Below are 19,147 nucleotides of genomic sequence, written 5' to 3'. Positions count from 1 at the left end.
GTTGGATGAACACAATTAGATGAGTATAAAGAGAATCCAAGGCTTTTAGTGGTGTGGCCAGTGACCGAATTAAAGTTCCTTTTCTTCATTCTTTTGTATATTTGAAAAAAAATAACAATAATAAAGAGTCTCATTTCTCAATCAATTCTTATTTAGCTTAATGTTGGGGCCGCCATTTTCCCTCATTTAAGTATGGAAGGACTTATTGGCTTTATATGTTTATTTGCTTCATCGTACAAAATGCTGCAGTCCATGTTATCAAACTTCTGTACAATTAACTTTTTTTTTTTGGGGGAGGGGGTGCGCAAAAATGAATTGTGCAATGAGTGGGCCCTTTTAAGAGATCCGTTAGATCCAAAGCCATTCTTAATAATATCAATGACTCTGCTAGAGTTTGCACAAATTAATACTCCATGAAATTGATGTTTTAATCCAACCTTTGTGTAAGTACATTTTACCTTGGTTTGAAATTGAAGTAATGCTTGCCAAAGATCATAAAAGGACAATATATTTGATATTGCGGAAGTTTGAAGAAAGCACATATAATGCTCGGTAGAACTTGACATAAAAAAATCCTAATTAATAATAGCTAACCATATTCCGTCTCTCCCTTCCTGTGAGATCAAAATGAATCTCCTATCTGCACCTGATTGAAATGTTTGCGTGTTGGTTCGTTTGTTACCCAAATCAACGCAGTTGGGTGATCAATTTAATCCAAAGTGTTTCTTTTAAATCACTCAACGGTAATAATAACTTAATAAGTTCATTTCTACAGTCCCCGTTGACTTGAATGTGAATTACTCCTGTGTAACATAGAATAATGATAGTTGTTGGGCCACGGAGTTTGGAAAAAAATATATTTATTTAATAGGAACATTCTTTGAGCATAATGTCTCTTTTGTTTTATGGAGTAGAGTCTGACTCGAGAGCACTCAGGTCATGTTTTAATTTAAAATACAAGATTTGATTCCTCATTCCTCTTCAGTCTTCAATTTTCAATATCTCTCTCTCTCTCTCTCTCTCTCTCCACCTCCCCGTTTTATATATGTGTTCTCTTGTTAGGCCAGCTTTGTTTCTACACACAAAAATTGCTCCCATTTCGAAACTAAAAAAAACTCATCTTAACATAGAGAAATGCGGGTAGACATGCAAGAGAAGCTGAGGACAGCCCTTGGCTCAGTAAAGGATCATGCATCAATAGGCAAGGCCATGATATACAATTACAATCATCACGAGAATGGCTTCTCCAACATAGAGATTGCAGTCCTGCGTGCTACTGGGCATGATAATGGCCCCATCGATGACAAGCACATGCATGAGATCCTCTTCCTTGTGTCAAACTCTCCTGGATCCATTCCTTTTTTGGCTGAACGAATTTCTCGTCGTCTTTGCAAAACCAAGGACCGTCTGGTGGCCCTCAAGACACTTGTGCTCATTCATCGCCTCCTACGTGGAGGCAACCGCTGCTTTGAGCAACAGCTACGCGCTGCTCATGTATCTGGCCATCTCCAAATCATGACTACCCGTTGGTTTTCCAAAAGTAGTAATAATTCTGACCCTTCACTTTGTTTTCTACACAAATATTCAGCCTATCTGGGAGAGAGGATGGGGTGGCTCATTAACCAAGCTGGCAGACTTGAACCAGCTGTTACGTCCACTCATCAAGGCTTGGAGTTTCGATGCTATGAAGATAAGTCCATTGACATGGTATTTCGTAAATTGCCTAAATGTCAACTACTGATAGATAGAGTCTTAGATTGTTCTCCATCTGATATTTTGCCTTCAGATAACTTGGCTCAAGCAGCTATGAGTAACACCTTGAAAGAGAGCTTTCAAGTTTACCTCACATTTTGTGAAGGCATCGCAGCTCTTGTTAATATGTTCTTTGATTTAACAAGGCCTGCCAGGGCTTTAGCCTGTGACATACTCAGGAGAGCTTCTCATCAAAGTCAAGAGCTTTATCATTTGTATGAGAATTGCAAAAGGATTATTGAAAATAAGAACTTGGAATACCCTTCGGTTCAAATCATCACCATGGACCATGTTATGGCATTGGAACAATGCTTGGACTGTCCACAAATTAATCAACCACCAGCACCAGCTTCGTGTGGCTCTGTATTGAGCAAGACTTGTTCAAGTACACCTCCTCCTATCTTGGACTGTCTATCAAAATCAATCAAGCCCAGGGTACTGCCAACAACAGCAAAAGAAGGCAAAAAGAATATTGAGAACAAAAGTGATATTAGTTTGTCATCAACTCTTTTCTCATGCGCACTGGAGACCAAAATAAGCAAAGTTTGGGTTGTGTTTGAAGAAGATGATCTCCACCAACCACAAGTCCCGGTACCAGTACCAGTACCAGTAGACAGCTGGCTCTTCAATGGTAAGCTCTGTGATTTTGCTAAGCAGCATAAACTGGGGGATCTTGTGACTAATAAAGATAATGAACAAAGTAGGCCTTGTGGTTTTCAAAACCCATTTACAACATGTATAGATACAAGCATGGTGCCCAAGGAATGAGCTCCGATCAAGAAGTTATATTGTTTATAATAGGAGTGAGTGACCTTTACTGGTTTTGTACTTTCAACTCAATTTTTCATTTTTATTACATCTTAATGTGAGTGAGTTCATGTTGCTTGCTTCTTGTTTCAAGGAAGGAATTTAATTTGAAGGTGCATGCTTTAATTTAGCAAAGCAATAGTGTGATCTCAAGTTGAATTGGCCCCAAAGGAAGCATAAAGAAGAAGACAAAATTAGAACAACATATATAATAATAAAAGCCAAAGAAATAAAATTATAAAGAATCTTATTTAGAACTAGTAATATGGTAATACAAAGTTTTAGGGAAAATTGAAATTAGTCAGCCATCGGAGATTATTACTAAATTCACAGTAATGCCAAACAAGAAGATTACATTAAAGTATTATAAAACGTGTGAACACCAGTCTTTATGGTCCAATGGTACTTCTTTATAAAAGGAAAAGTTTCTGATTCAACACATGGGAAGGGCGGGAATTGAGGATGGGAAGTTTCCACTCGTTTTGAGAAAAATTGAAAAGAGAAAATAAAAAAAGGAAATATATATAGAAACTCAAATATTTTAGAGAACAGCTATGATAAAGTCATCTCATTTGAATCAAATATTGGAATAATGCTTTTAAGATCTGATGCTCGGTTCATTGGACTATTCATTCCTTTTCAATGACTTGGAAGATTGATGTAACTTGTTCAAAAGGAATCACCTCTTTAATTAATGTTGAGTAAGAACTAAGAATAGATGTCACCTCCAAAACTCAATTTGTGTGGTGGGCATGGGTTATAAATCAGGTATGATGCAGTTCTAGTTTTCTCCAGCAGCAGAGGCAAATCCACGGCATATTTATTTTCTTGATCCAATTGGTAATTGAATTTGTCTATGTGTTTGTTCACTTGTGTACATATTAATGGTATCTAGTTAGACCTTAAAGATGGGTGTGGATCAATTACATATGCATGCTATATGTCATAAAGCTAACGTGACTGTTTTCACTGTATATGCATGTGACGCAATGCATGTGGATGTGGTGTATGCTGTATAGCACCACTGCATTACTAATTATTAACCTCCTGTCCTGTAGTTAATATGGCACAGACAATATATTTTTGCTCATGAAGAGAAGAGATCCAACACCTACAGAGTCTAGTAGAATAGTTAAGTTCCATCATTTTCTTTTTCCTTTTTCTTGTTTTATCTTTGTTATGTACGAAAAGAAGCTAAAACCTACTCTTGACTTTCCTCCCATTCCCCAAAGTCCAGACAACTTAACAAAGAAGTCATAAAATGCAATCTCAGACAGTGATCGAATACTTTAAGGATTGTCAATGGTAATGTCTTAGTGATTCCAGTGAAGCAAACAACATATATCATCAATATCATAGGCATCATTGATATAGAAAAAATCACCAAGAAATTATTGGATTTTCGAACTAGAGGTCACCATAATCATAGCGGGTATGACCAAATCAGTCACTAAAATGGAAAAGGAGGGTCCTAAGGCCCAAAAGCTTGACAGTATGGTAAGCGTGACAGTTGCATTTTCTGTTGCCCAAGGGATGCGGCCACAACGTCAACGTGCAATGCATCGCCTGTGTCACTCATTATATACCTCTTTTAAAACTCCTAGACTGACATTTGACATAGATTGGTTAAGGACGTATTGGTGGTCAAACTCAAATAATGCTCCAAATAAAAAGAGAAGGCAGAAATTAGGATTGGTAAGCGTGGATAGACACGGCCAATGTAACAAAACTTAAACCAATCTATTTCTTTCGGGGTAAAAAATTAACTCAAACCGTATTACATATATAACAAATGATAGATTGATCTAGATTGTGTATATGATTCCCTTTATGAGATGTCATGTTCATGGTTATGCGGCCTTCATCTCATTATTGTAACTATGCTAAATATTAAAATATACCTTTGAAAAAGAAAAATATTTTTATGAATCAAAAGACTTTCTTTTCAAACACATGTCTAGGAAATGTATTTCGAGGAATTTTTTTATTATTATTTTCAATTCACTCAAGAGGACTAATGAGCTTCAGTACTCCAAAATATATTAAAAGCTATGAGCGCTATATATATTTCTCATGCAAAATACTAAAAAAATGAAACGGAAAATAAAGAGCTCTCTTTTGTGAGTGATTGTGTATATAATGAATTTTAACTCCTCTCCTACGAAGACAAGGAAATAAAGATCTTACCGTACTAGATATATTCTTGTGTGTTTTGAGAGCACATTTGTTGTTTTATTTGTCTTTAATGTTATGTGGATATGAATCTTTAGTTACTTGCTGCACAACAAATTGGAATTTTATTGACTGCTTATCCTAGATGATCCAACTTCTGAAAAATCATTGAAATTAAAATTATTTGGGTCAAATATCTCATCCAATGACCAACCAGGTTCGGTTGCCAAGTGAGTTTCACCCGAGAAGGTAGCTCTAGTTTCTGTGGACTGTGGATCCAGCTTCAACTTCCATTGTCATTGCTGTCCTGCTCTCATTGTCGGCAAGGAAATTGAAAGAAGTTTCTGGCATTGGCAAGCTTGAATTTCTGCTATTGAAGCCTGTGTTGTTGTTGTCAATTGAAGAGTGAAGAGTGACTTGGATGCCAGAATTCAGAAACCGTTGGTGTGATGATGCATGGAGGCTTCCCATGTGGGTTGAAACATCACAGTTTGTGCACAGTGATGCTCTATCCTCCAAGCAGAACAAATAACCATTTCTCTCCTGCATGAATAATTCAAAATTCTATGCATGAGTCTGTTGAGCTACTCTGTATCTGGACAGGGCACTACAAGATGCCAGACAGAGAACTAAAGGAATATAAGCAATAATTGTAGTTTAACAGAATAGTCAAGAGTAAGACCATCCCATAAGAGAAATTCTTCCATGCTCTAGGAGTGATGCTACTTACACCCTAATAAAGTAGGTCCATAGTTTGCCCATTAATAATATGAAGGACTCCTAGATACTATTTAAATTCATGTGCTAGTCGTGTTAAACTTGGCCTGATGATGATCAGAAATTTAGAATACAATCTCAAATATGTTAAAAATGGGTGACACTACACAAATTAACCAAGTAGCAGCAGATCAACAGTTATTAAATGTTAAAGTAGCCAGACCGCTGCAGCATCAGTTTTATGAGCCATCCATATCTATTAAAGATGTGATCTAACCTTAGTTTTCAAGTTGTGGACTAAACAAAAGTTAACTGGCAGTAGATCCTTGGGGCATCAAAACTGTAGACATTCTTTAGCCTTAGATTTTCTGTGTATTGTGTGTATAGCTTGGTAATAGTATGGATGCATGTACAAGTTAAAATAATATCTTTGAAATTGAAATCTTCCTGAGGGCTGCAATTATGCATACCTGGCACAAATCACATGGAGGGAGCTGCACATTTGAAGAGGAGAAAGATGAGGATGATGATGGTTGTTTGAGGAGGACACGCTCATGATTTTGTGACAGCTTGTGAGCTGCATGCACCTTCCTGTCGCATTCCCTGCACAGTACCGCCTCATCTGCACAACATAGCACCTCTGCCTCTACATTCTCGCATACATCACATCGTATTTTCATCTTTTCTTCTTCTCCACCTTCTTGAGCTCTACAATGCAATTGATACTACAGAATATTTGAATGTTTTGTTATTATGATCAATTATATGGCTCTATTCTTCTTTAGCTTTTACCTGCAATAGATCTGAGGTATTTCTTGAATGCTTTTAAAGAACAAGCACATATCTCTCTCTAAATGATGTGAAAATATCCCAAATTTACTGGATGCAGGCAACAAAAAGAGGTCATATCATTCTCTTGCAAGAATAAAATGAAGGGCATTAAGACAATAAAATGTCAGTAATAACCAACATATATGGAAAGAAATAGGCTATAAGATCAGATTATACGGATTCACAAGGATATTATCTTCTTTGAGAATTAATGGAGTGGACATGTTCCTATAAGCCAGCAGCCAGCATGCAACTTAAACAGAAATATTCTTTTCCTTTAGGTAATTTCTTTGCATTTAGTGTGGTGTGGGTATCATAAGGAGGGAGCCAGTATATATACTGATGCCAGTAAGGAAGCAAGGTCTCAATTATTGCACTTTCTGTCTCTAAGACTAGAAAAACCCAAAACTAATCCCTTCTTATCTCTTTTTTATGGTTGAATTCTTAATACCAGCCTATATATATTTCAAGCATGTCAACAACAACAATTTGGAAGAATGGATGGTCCCATTTTTGACAGAGAAAGAGACAGGTGCCCTAATTAATGTTGATAGATAAAAAATTTTCTTTTTCGATGGGTGAGTTTGGTCCAAGGGGGAAGGGAATGAAAAAAATAAAAAATAAAAACCAGAACCCTTTGTTCCATGAGGCATGATTCCGAACTGATTATTCTACTCTCGAGGCATCCTCTTCCTACATATACTTACATTTCACCTAAATCAATTGAATTACAACGTGAACACAGAGAAATCCAAATAAAAATCCTATGTTTCAACCTGAGTGTTTCACTTGATGCTTCACTAATTGCAGTATGCCCTGCGCTCAACTTCTTTTTTTCCAAATTAAAATTTAGTTATGCATACGAAAAAGAAAAAAACGTGTGACAAGTTGCAATTGGTAAAACACTCAAAATGAGATTTTTATTCATGAAATCCCATATGACTTGCTATGCAAGCATGTTGACATCTACACTATGGTACAGTTCATGAAGGATGTTCTGTCAGTGAGAAGGTTTTCTACGCAACATGCCAAGAACACAAGAAAAAAGCATACGTTCCCAAGGGTTTAATGACAGCAGAAAGATCGAGGCTGACCAATTTCTATTGCAGAACTCCCAGTTATTTAATAGTTTCACTTTTCATTCCTAAAATCTTATAAAGTGGTCTTTTAGTTTGATCACATTCTGCTAGCTCGAGGTTATCTCACTTCTTTTCTCTTTCTGATCAGCAACTGGGATAATCTCACTGAACAAAGTTCATTGTATTTGTGTAGTCTCCTTCCCATGAGTCCTGCACTAATTATGTCAAGCTGCATGTATCACTAGCTAGGATAGACTGCCATTGCCCATATGGTGAATCAGCTAGAAGGGGGACCACACAAATAGGGAACAGTTGGCTCAGTTTTGGCTGTGGTGGTCAAAACCACATCAACCCATCTTCTCTTGCATGGTTTGCTTGCTTGTTGGTCCATTTTGTCAGTGAAATTGGCATGGAATGGTAGACTCAAGACTGCAACTTGATCACAATCAAATCTTCCTCATCCCCTTGCGGCCATGCCTTCTTTTTAGTGTTTATCTTCAATGCGACCACCAGCTACTGCGGTGACGTAGAGCAGATAGTGCAAACTTTTCTTGAACAGAGGAACCGCTAGAGATGTAGAGGGGATAGTGCAGACTTTTCTTGAACAAAGGAACCATTAGAAATCAGACTACAAGAAGTTAGGAAAGTAGAATGACTTGACTAGTAAAGATCATCAAGACTAATAATAAAATCACGTAAAATTTGGTGAGCTAAAAGGGAATTAGATGAGAATCAACTCTACTTTTTGAGCATATTCTTTTATTTAGACATCTGTTAGTTAAATTATATAAATATATATATATATATATATATATATAAATTTGTGTTATAATTTTCAATTTAAAAGTCAAAATAAGGTCTCATTAGTTTTAAGATGCATGTTTCCTAGAGTCAATAAGATTTAATTATGTAATTTAATCCGTTTTTTCTTTTTGGTGATTTTTTCTATTTTTTAACCTAATTTTGTGCTTAGCCCGAATAAGATTTTTAGTCGGGGATGACAAAAATTCTCCAATCTAGCTTGACTTCTCCTCCTCTGCTTATTCTCCAATCTAGCTTGACTTGTCCTCCTCTGCTTTGTCTTGTACGGATTTTGCTCGTCCCAAAAAAGTGATAGGGAAGGGATGTGTTTAGTCACTTTGACTTGTTTCTCATAATTATCCATATTTCATATCTACCTCTTTAATGTTAAAGCCACCGCAATAGGAATAACAAAAAACCTCCAACCGGCCTTAATTGTAACTTGTTCTAATACTATTTCACGCAAGTTTTTCCTACCCCAACCCCAAATAGAGGACCATGCATGGATGGGCCACCTGATCCGCTCAGCCCTGCCCTATTGCCATTCATACTTCCAATGTAGGGAGGAGATTGGCACAATGGAGGACACTTGACTCAGTTGATCTATTTGAACTCAGAGATGAAGCAATGACAATATTTTTAAAATAAAAAAGAAATAAAAGACCAATTAGGAAGAAGTTTGACATGGCATTCCTTTATTTAATGGTTGACGTGTCTAATGTCACAAACTATCTAATCAATATGTAAGAAACTTATGGTAAAATAGGTAACATCCCAACAAAAGCTCTTGTTTAATTATACTTTCACATCTAGGTAGCATGCCAATTGTGGATTGTAGTTAATTCAACTAGTAAAATCTCGTATCGTTGAATAAGATATTTGCAGTTTGATCCTCGCCTACACAAAAAACCAATTGGTGTCTTTGGTTTGATGATAAAGAGCTACCATTAAAAACAATTGTCATAAGTTGAAACTCTCTCTAAAAAAAAAATAGCATGCCTATGTGAAAATAAATAATAAATATTGACTAAAAATATTTAGTGTTAGTTAGAAATTACACAAATTAACCATAAACTGTGAGAATATTTATACTTTATATCACAAACTTGCCAAAATTTATAATTGCTACCCCAATCACAAGTTTTGTTATAATTAGGATGATGATTACAAGTTTTCATAGTTTTTCATACAAAGTATAAACATCCTATCATTTATGATGAATTTGTACAATTAATTAATTTTTTTATTTATAAAAAATTTGAATATTAATTACTCTCTTATTGTTGGACTAAAGATCTTATTTAATTTGTATACTTCTAATTACTTTGCATTGGTTAAAAGTTTTATAGTTCAATTGGTTGTTTACACTAAACTTTCATTTTACAATTCCGAAAGGGTTGAAAGGGGGACCTCATATATTAACACTAAAAATTAACAATACTTTAGTTTCTAAAAAAAAAATAATAATAATAACAATACTTTTTCTTTGTTGGCCAAATAGTAATTAAACGTCAAATGAGGTTTATTTATTTATTTTTTTCACGCAATACAACATACGGGTATACAACAAACAAGAAGTGATCAACTTTGATACCTTTCGTCAAAGCCCATTTTTTTTTGAAGCCCAAGATAAGGCAAGTCCAAGTATAATTGTGCCCATTTTTTTTTTCTTTCTTTTAACACTTATATGGCCTAAGCCTGTATAAAAATTGTGGTGAATCTTGTGATTTGGAGACCTAGAATAGCTCAATAGGCATAAATTTTTTTAGCTTATCCATGGGCCAAAAGTAAGGTTCTGTAAAGCAAGTTTAGAGCACTTGCAAAACCCATACGCGAGAAAGCCATACTGTAAGGATCCAAATTCATCCCCACAACATGTTGCAGAGGAAAAAAAGACATTGATTAACTCACACTCACTAATATATTTTTTTGATAATTGCTCACACTCACTAATATATATTATATAGTACACAGTCAATTTTATTTCTAAAAAAAAGGGTGAGAGTATATTCTTAGAAAATGTGAATATAATGTGTAAAATATAGACATTGTGATTAGAAAATGAGTATGAAACAATATTAATGTAAATGCATTTTTGGTTCTTATATATTTTGACCTTATTTCTATTTTAGTTCTTACTTTTTTATTTTACTTCTTTTAGACCCTAAATAAAAAAAAGGGTTCCATTTTAGTTTCTACCGTTACTTATTTAATGGAAATATCTTATGTGGCAGACGGTGTGTACTATTGGCACACTACATATTGACATGGTAAATAAAATAATATTAAAAATGCCACATTAGCATTTAATTTTTTTAAAAAAAATAATTTATCAATTTTAACAAAAAAGAAAAGAAAAAAAAAACAGAATTAAAATTCAAAAAATACATAAATTTAGATCTGGGTTCATCTTCAACAAAAAGAACACAAATCCAGATTTAAATATAAGAACACGCACCCAAATTTTCTAGCATGTTCTTGCCATTTCTTGTCAACCAAACACAAACACAAATCTGGCAACTGACCTTTCTTGTCAACCAAACACAAAAAAAATAAAGGTGTAAATGCAAACATAAACCCAACAATCCGGCAATCCCAAACTCCAATAATAATACTGTAAGGGGGTGGGCTGTGTTAGTGGTGTTGGGCTGCCTCCTGCTGCACTAAACCCAAATTTCTCAATCCGGTTTTTTAAGCATAGAGAACTTGACATATGTGGCAATTCCATGAACCCCTAAAACCGAGGTTGGACTGCACGGTTCATTCAAAACCGGTGGCAAGAACCGTGAAGTCCAACCCCTTAGCAATTTTTTTATATATAAAAAAAACTTAACAAAATTTTATTCTACTTAATTAAATTATCATTCTCTTACAAGGAATTAAAAAAAAAAATTATAATTAAAATCCTTCAAAGATATTCAACTTTACTTCAAAAATTAATCATAAATTTTAATGTTTTCATGGTTATTATTTTATTTTATTAACTTTCTTATTTAATTATTAAATATATGTTTAAAAATCATTAAATTTCTCTCACATATATAGATATATTAGTCAATTTTGCTAGTTTTATAAATTTAATATTTATATTTAGGTTTTTTTTTTTGAGAAAAAAATATCTATATTTAGGCTTTAATTAATTATTAAATTAATTATGATATCATCACGATTTGATCCTGATTCAATTTCGGTTCGACCTTCAAAAATCTTGAACCTCCTCCTTTTACGGTTATTAATTATTAAATTAATTATGATATTATCACGATTTGATTCTGGTTCAATCTCGGTTCGATCTTCAAAAATCTTGAATCTCCTCCATTTACGGTTCATTCTGTTTCAAAAACTTGATATGCAGTACTCATTATTGTGAATAGAACAGGACTACGAAGCGTCTGGAATCTGCTGGAAAGATGTAGCACTTCCGTGAGAGCTCAGACTAATTTCCACACATAATATAATCAAAGCTGGAACCTTCCCTACCTTTCTACTCTCTTCACTTCTCCAAACTTCTCCAATCCTCTCCTCAAACATCCACATAGGATTTCCAATAACAACGTAGACCCCGCCACGTATATTGCTTTGTCCCTTCCTTTCCCCATATAAATAGCCATTGGCATCCCCTCCCCCTCCATATGTAGGACACAGCTGCCACGCTCATAATACATATCATTATCATCATCAGCCTTCTTCAACTTACCAAAATCTCCATAACTAGTCCTTCCAAAGAAAGCACTATATACGTGACATATAAACAAAAACACGATATATCCAATCTACTAGTCTAGTATATAAGAGTTGAAAATGAGAGCTCGAGTGCAACAACTTGTCCTCCCTATATTTCTCGTACTCTGTCTTGTTGGGTTCTCCAATGGATCTTTGCTACCATTCATAGATCGTCCAGGGAGTTTGTTGGGTGATATCTGGGCAGACCCTTTCCGAGTGTTGGAACAAATTCCATATGGGCTGGAGAAAGATGACATTGACAATGTCATGGCACTCTCCAAGGTAGACTGGAAAGAGACACCAGAAGGTCACGTTATCAAGATGGATGTGCCTGGGTTGAGTAAGGATGAGCTGAAGATCGAGGTGGAGGAGAATCGCGTGCTGAGAGTGAGCGGAGAGAGGAAGAGGGAAGAGGAGAAGAAAGGAGATCATTGGCACCGTGTGGAGAGATCCTATGGCAAGTTTTGGAGACAGTTCAAGTTGCCTGACAATGTGGATTTGGATTCCATCAAGGCGAAGTTGGAGAATGGGGTGCTCACTCTGGCATTTGACAAGTTGTCCCCTGACAAGATTAAGGGTCCCAAGGTTGTTAGCATCGCAGCCGGAGAAGAACCTGAACCTGCCAAGCTCAAGAGTGAGGCCAAGCAGGAGCTTTAAACCTTTCACCTTCTGAGTACTTCTGAGTTTTTAAGTGTGCCTACTGCCTATGTTTGTCCTTTTGAGTGAGTTAATAAATTTGGTTTCACTTCAACTTTGTTGTTTTGTTGTCACTGGTATGGTCTTTGTACGTCGATGGATAATGTAATCTCTTTTGGTTAATCTTAAAATTTCCTCACATTTCTCTGATTCTATCCCTCCAAATCTTGGTATCACAACACTTTGGCGCTGAGTATACTTGTATAGCATCTTCCATGTTACAAGGGAATTAAAAAAAAAACAAAAGTAGCCTCTCCCCCATTACATTTTATCCCTATAAATATACGAACTATCTATTAACACAACTCCACTTGCATCAACTCCAAGGAATGGAAAATCCGAATGGATCAGGTGGGAATTTTTCTAAAAAATAACTATAAAATCCAAATTATATTATAAGTTGGGTAAGGTTTCAAACACTTAAGAAATGAAATATGTTTGGAACGTTGCCTAATTTATAATATAGTTTGGGTTTTATAGTTATTTAAAAAAAAAAAAAACTTATTAGGTGGTGTTTGGTGGAAGAGTTTGAATAATATTGTTTGGGTGTTTTCGATATATATGTTAGGTGCAAAAATGTGTAATGTTGTTTAAAATATTAAAAAATGTGTTCAATTTTTGTAATTGCTGGACATTTGTTAATAATAAGTTATTTGCGAGTTTGCTGGCTATATTATGCTCTAACCTTTTAATACAATAAGGACATTATTTTTCCTTGCAATTGTGCTTATGCAACATTAGTAACTTTTTTTAATAGTTCTCAAGAATGGACCATCCTTTCACGTCACAATGGCAGATGAACTAGCAAAGAGAGGACGGGAGCATCAATTCAGTTTTGGAGAATATAATGAATGTCCAAATTTTGTTTACATAAAATATACATGTGATATTTTGCAACTAGCACTTCTTGCGAGTACTCAACGGACAATACTTATAACTGTGCTCTAGTTAATAAATACAATCCTATAGCAGAACATTTCGTCGTGATAGGCAGACACTTCCCCCTAATAGAAGTTAAACGTGATGCCTATATTTCTTTGCTCACAATTATGTGCAAATTGCGGCTCAGTAAAAACTGTGGTAAGTCTCACCATTAAAGTTTGTGGAGCATGTCATATAATGCAGAGCATATGATAAAGCCATGGGATGGGTATGCAACAAGCATACTATTAGTCACGCTCAACGATCAGAAGATCAATTTTTCCAACAAGTATAATGCCCATTATGCTCAAATATCAGAACAATTCTGCAGGTGACCAAAAGTTATAAGGGCCACTATGGACAATCATCCTTGGTGCTATTCCGGCCCTGCAATTTAGAAAGCAGATTATTTCTTGTTTTTCAACCTTAATTCTATCAGAATAATGCTTCAATAATAAGAAGCTGACAAAAGTGTTTAGTTCATGGACAAAAATAATTTCTCTTCGGAGATTTTACTCTCAGGGCCCTTTATATTAGTTATGAATGGCAGAATCAAATTACTTCCACTTATTCCTCACTGATCTTTCTATCACTTCTTTTGGACTGATTTCTTAGGGCATCTAAGAGCGTGGTTCTACTGCTTAGTTGAAAGGGTCCATATGACCTAACTCTATACTTCTAGCAACAAAAGAAACGAACCTACTTATTTGAACATCTGATCCCATCAAAGCACCTTTCCTCTTCCTACTGAACAATAATATACATCAAGAAAAATTTACTGCAAATGATAGAAAGTCTTTCCCCAAGAAATGAATTATATGACCACATTCCACTGCATCATATCCTAATTTGGACATATATGGAGAAATATCTTAGCGGCACTCGAAGTTTCTTCAAAACTTGTATTCCAAACTTAGAACCTTCAAATTTCATTCTTTCAAACTTTGATGCCTTGAGATTTAGACTAGATACTGCAACTGACTCTTGATTGGCTCCATCAGGACTTCATATAAAATCTAACCCACAATGGAAAAGTGAATGTGGAATCTTGAGAGAGAGAGGAGTCAATTTATCTCTCTAATTTCTCAGTTTATTCCTTTGGTAAATATTTCTTACCTGTAAGTGCATAAGAATGTGATAACCGTAAATGGTGATCAGTCAGTTCTTAACATCCACAATCAAATGTTTTTATATACCTAATATAGCATGCAAATATTTGATTTATCATAAGAATCATAAACACATGCTTCGGTAGCCCCTTTTGCATCTTTATGAATGTAACTTCACTGAGAAAAATAAAAGTCATGGAATATATTATGTTCATCAGATGCAGAGAGTAGGAGCAAATACAAGGACAAACATGTAATAAATAATAATATAAGGAAAAATCATGTGGAAACCATGCATGTAGATAAGGAGGTGAGGCTGGGGAACTTACATCAATGGGAGGCATTGGCATATGCAACTTAGAGCTGTGGTGGAACTCTTCAGTGCAGCCATGGATATTACCTGTTCGCCGTATACTGAAACCTATTTTCCTTATATTCTCCCCAAAATGTAAAAAATGCACTCAACTCCAATGAAACCAAATTCAACTTGCATCTTTCAACCCCCGATTTTTCAGCCTATTTTGGAAGGGAGAACAAATAAGATATGAACAGCAAGATTAGCTTGTTGGAAAGAACCTGAAGCTAGCCCAGCTTTGCTAGAACTAAAGACTTAAGTGACAACAAAAAGGAATCCAACAACACTGAAGCTCAAAAAAATAAAAAAGTACTAAAAGCACGCTGGGGTTTTGATGACCCTTGAAATGGATTAAAAAAGAGGAAAACATCACCAACAAACTCCAATAATTCCCTTTTCTAAATGAAGTAGAAAATCCAATCAACAAAACAAAAATGATCTATCAAAATATTTTTTACAAACAAGAAGAAAAGTTGAAATTCTTACCAGAATTGGAAAATTTGCTTTTGCAGCTTCCTTGCACTTCAAATAACAATAATTTTCTTTCTCCCACTTTCAACTCCTCTTCTTTGTAAAAGAAAGAAGCAATAAAAGAGAGAAGACTCGCCTTTCTTCACTTCAAACTAATAAAACCAAGCAGACTTTCCAAGATTTTGTATATCTCCTCTGTTCTGTGATGTGATTTATCAACGGAATAAAACTGATAAACTTGGTTATCGACCTCAATCCAACTGCAACCTGGAGTTTTATAGGCTTTCTGGTCCTTCAAGATCTTCCTCACCTTCCGGACCTCATCCCACTTCCCCAACTCCCCATATATATTGGCTAGCATTATACCATAACCACCATTATTTGGATCAATCTCAATCAATTTCTGGACTACAAATTCTGCCAAATCTGTACGGCCATGAATCTTACAGCCATTAAGCAAAGAACCCCAAACAACCTCATCAGGTTCCATACTCATTTCCCTCACAACTTCCATGGCTTCTTCAAATCTACCTGCTCGACCAAGAAGGTCTATCAAGCACCCATAATGTTGAATTTGGGGCTCAATTTTATAATCCCGAGTCATCAACTCAAAATAAGAAAAGCCTTTTTCAACCAGTCCTCCATGAGTACAAGCATTCAACAAGCCAACAAATGTAACCTCATCTGGTTTGACATCACCTTCACATTGCATCATCTCCTCAAACACGGTGATTGCACTCTCGCTTTGGCCATGGAGAGCAAAAGAATTGATCATGGAATTCCATGAGGTTAAGCTTTTGTTCAAAGTCATGTCAAAGATCCTTCTTGCTTCTTTCAAGTTCCCACATTTCCCATACATATCTATTAGAGCGTTTGAGATAAATGTATCATAATTGATACTATTTTTATAGATGTAACCATGTATCCATTTACCAAGCTGGAGCATGCCAGTGTTGCCACAAGCCGAGAGTGCACAAACAATTGTAACCTGATTCGGCCTATTACCATGATGACTATGCTGCTCCTTCAGTACAAGATTGATCATTCTTCTGAAAAGTGAAATTGCCTCAGAGAAGAACCCGTTTTGGGCACACCCTGCAATAAGAGCATTCCAAGCAGGAACATCTCTATCCGGCATATTTTCAAACAATGATATAGCGCAATCAATGTCCCCAAGTCTGGTGCAGGCAGAAATCATAGCAGTCCAGGAGACAACATTTCTGTCGGACATTTCATCAAACACCTGTCTGGCACTTGCGATGCCCGAAGAAAACTTAGAGTAGGAATCAAGAAGAGCCGTTTCCACAACCGGGTATCGAAGAAAACCGGATTTTGAAATCTCGGTATGCACCATTTTAGTGGCATGAGAATAGGAAAGGTGAGGACAAGATTTGAGGACGTGTGGATAGATAAAATGGTTGGGGGAAGGGTGTCGCAGACGAAGCATTTGGCGGTACAAGAGAAAAGCGGAGTGGTGATGGTGAGACGCATAGGCGGTAATCATGGCAGTATAGAGATAGACATTGGGAGAGTGGAGATGGTCGAAGATAAAGCGAGCGTAAGGAAGGTTGACGAGAGAGAGAGCGCAGAAACGGACGAGCTTAAAGGCATAGAATTGGGTTTGGGAATGGCCTAGAGCGAATAGAAAGGCTTGGAGTTGCTTCAGATGGTTGAGGTGATTGCATTTTGCAAGTACAGATAAGACATGTTGGTTTAGGTTGACGTTGGACATGGACTTCAAGTTCAAGTTCAAGTTCAAGTTCAAGACTTGGTTTTGGTTTTGGTTTTGGCGTTGGCGTTGGTTCTCAAGAGAGTGCACTTAATTTGCTATTTTATAACTGCTTCCTTCTACTACTCTGCTTTGTGTTCCATTAAGGGTGAGTATAGTACAGCATTTTGATATTGTGCTTTTTTTTAATGCGGAGGTTTTAAAATGTGCAGTATGGAACTGAGATTTTTGAAAAAGTTGAATGTTTGATAAAGACTGTTAAAAGGTATTTTTTGGAAAAAATTGAGTGTTTAGCTAGCACTTATAAAAGTTTTTGTTTGAGTGGTAAATTACAAAAAATAACAATGTATATATAAAGGAATTTATTTCATACTTAAATCAACTACTTCATAATACTTAAATCAATTTTTCTTCATTCATTTCTAAAAACTACATTCATAATATTTTTACAATACTTTCACAAAAAATCATTTGTGATAAATTGATATTGATTTTAATTTAAATGTACTATTAAAATTTTTTTTTTCTCTTTCTAAAAAAATTATTTTTTTCTTACCAATTAGCTAATAATAACTTACCACTTAAGATTTATTATGAAAGTATTGTAAAAATAATGTGATAGCATTTCCTTCTTCTTCTTCTTTTTTTTTTTTTTTTTTTTTTTTTCCTCTTTTTTCTCCTCCATACACGTATCATATTTCCTTCTTTTTCCATTTTTTTTCTCCTCCACACACGTATCTTTATTATTATTTTTTTCCTTCTTTCCTCTTTTTTCCCTACTACTTCCTCCAAACTCCATAACGTTCTTGAGAGCTCTCTTTCTTCCTCTTTCCTTTTTTATTTTTTATTTTTTTTATTTTCTTTCTTCCTTTCGCCCTTTTCTCTTAGCACTTCGTCTACAAGTTTCTTTCCCTCTATCCCATCAAAACACACAAACTTAAAGGTCACACACAACCACACCAATTGATTCTCATTAAATGAAGATAGAGAGAGGGGGAAATCGCCAAGGGAGGAAAATCGCCTCCATCATTTGCTGATCTGCTCTACCTTCACCGCTACCTGTCTTCCTCCCCACCACTGCTTGATCTCTTCCCCACTGCCAATGACATGTGGTAGAAATGGGTCAGATCGATTTTGTTTTGTTTTGTTTTTTGGTTCTAATTTCATTATTGGGTTCCTTTGTAAAATTGTGTTGTAAACAAAGGGATAAAATTGGGTTTTTAAGAAAAACTAGTGGACAATTTGGGAAATTTGTGCAACTTCCAATGGTAACATGAAACGTGCTTCTGTGCTTTTTTTGCAACAGAGTTCCTTGCTGCTTTCGCAATTTGGATTTTTTTCTTCACAAATGAAATCGCAGCTTAAAAAAAAAAAAAAAGCAACTTTTAAAAACTTACCAAACGTACATTTTATTTATTTTTTATTTCAAAAAGCGCGTTTCAGCTTCTAAAAGCGAGCACTATTGCGACGAGAAAGAAATGAAAACAATATTGGAAATCTATTAGATAAATCACACGATTTATATTTTAATTTTTTTTAAAAATAAAAATTAATTAAAAAAATTCATAAGAAAGATACACCATTTAATACATTGTGTGGTTTGATAAGTAACATTTACAATAAAAAAAAAAACCAACAAATATTTAAAAATTTTGATTGGCTAACAGCTTTATATTGGACCAAATAAACTAAAAAAATAATTTAAAAGCTTTGTTTACTAAGTTATGCAAGTGTTTGGAATTAACTTATTTAATTTTTTGCTAAGATTATGTTAAAATATACTTGTATTTTGAAAATGTGAGATTTTAAAATTTTTTACATAAAAACTAAAAGTTAAAAACTTGTGAACGTAGTTAAACAAGAACTATTTTGTAGTTTTTTATATTGACATTTTTTTTGTTATATTTGTGGTTCGAACTTCACCTTCTCCATTTCTCATTATTCACCTTAAAAAAAAAAGAAAAGTGTGGCTACTTGTATTTTT

The 19,147-nt window shown here is 35.1% G+C and overlaps 4 protein-coding genes across 5 annotated transcripts; 2 read left to right on the top strand and 2 right to left on the bottom strand.

Moving 5' to 3' along the window:
• The first annotated feature begins 767 nt into the window (after positions 1-767).
• On the top strand, positions 768-2,644 carry LOC126699542 (putative clathrin assembly protein At1g33340). The gene has a single exon (XM_050397431.1). The coding sequence runs from the start codon at positions 1,135-1,137 to the stop codon at positions 2,518-2,520; it is 1,386 nt and encodes a 461-aa protein (XP_050253388.1). The 5' UTR covers positions 768-1,134; the 3' UTR covers positions 2,521-2,644.
• Positions 2,645-4,837: 2,193 nt separating this feature from the next.
• On the bottom strand, positions 4,838-6,167 carry LOC126699547 (B-box zinc finger protein 23). The gene is given in 3 exon segments (XM_050397447.1): positions 4,838-5,006; positions 5,008-5,274; positions 5,919-6,167. Coding segments are annotated over 3 exon segments (627 nt in total). The 5' UTR covers positions 6,129-6,167; the 3' UTR covers positions 4,838-4,856.
• A 5,607-nt stretch (positions 6,168-11,774) lies between these two features.
• LOC126699549 (22.0 kDa class IV heat shock protein) lies at positions 11,775-12,728 on the top strand. Its single transcript, XM_050397448.1, has one exon. The coding sequence runs from the start codon at positions 11,961-11,963 to the stop codon at positions 12,537-12,539; it is 579 nt and encodes a 192-aa protein (XP_050253405.1). The 5' UTR covers positions 11,775-11,960; the 3' UTR covers positions 12,540-12,728.
• A 683-nt stretch (positions 12,729-13,411) lies between these two features.
• On the bottom strand, positions 13,412-17,285 carry LOC126699541 (pentatricopeptide repeat-containing protein At1g33350). Of its 2 annotated transcripts, none has more exons than XM_050397429.1 (3): positions 15,450-17,285; positions 14,938-15,124; positions 13,412-13,886 (listed from the first exon to the last, which is right to left on the bottom strand). In XM_050397429.1, exon 1 carries the CDS (start codon positions 17,164-17,166, stop codon positions 15,577-15,579), a length of 1,590 nt encoding a protein of 529 aa, XP_050253386.1. In that variant the 5' UTR covers positions 17,167-17,285; the 3' UTR covers positions 13,412-13,886; positions 14,938-15,124; positions 15,450-15,576. The 2 variants fall into 2 exon arrangements, with proteins under 2 accessions (XP_050253386.1, XP_050253387.1); XM_050397430.1 differs by lacking the exon at positions 13,412-13,886 and adding an exon at positions 14,219-14,615.
• Positions 17,286-19,147: the final 1,862 nt, after the last annotated feature.

Source organism: Quercus robur, chromosome 9 (genome assembly GCF_932294415.1).
Source record: "Quercus robur chromosome 9, dhQueRobu3.1, whole genome shotgun sequence".
Lineage (NCBI taxonomy): Eukaryota > Viridiplantae > Streptophyta > Magnoliopsida > Fagales > Fagaceae > Quercus > Quercus robur.
Note: the sequence above shows the minus strand (reverse complement) of the source record. Positions and strands in the feature narration are given on the sequence as shown.

Excerpts from the sequence above, each read along its gene's own strand:
- LOC126699541 (XM_050397429.1), bottom strand. The coding sequence starts at position 17,166 with ATGTCCAACGTCAACCTAAACCAACATGTCTTATCTGTACTTGCAAAA.
- LOC126699542 (XM_050397431.1), top strand. The coding sequence starts at position 1,135 with ATGCGGGTAGACATGCAAGAGAAGCTGAGGACAGCCCTTGGCTCAGTA.
- LOC126699549 (XM_050397448.1), top strand. The coding sequence starts at position 11,961 with ATGAGAGCTCGAGTGCAACAACTTGTCCTCCCTATATTTCTCGTACTC.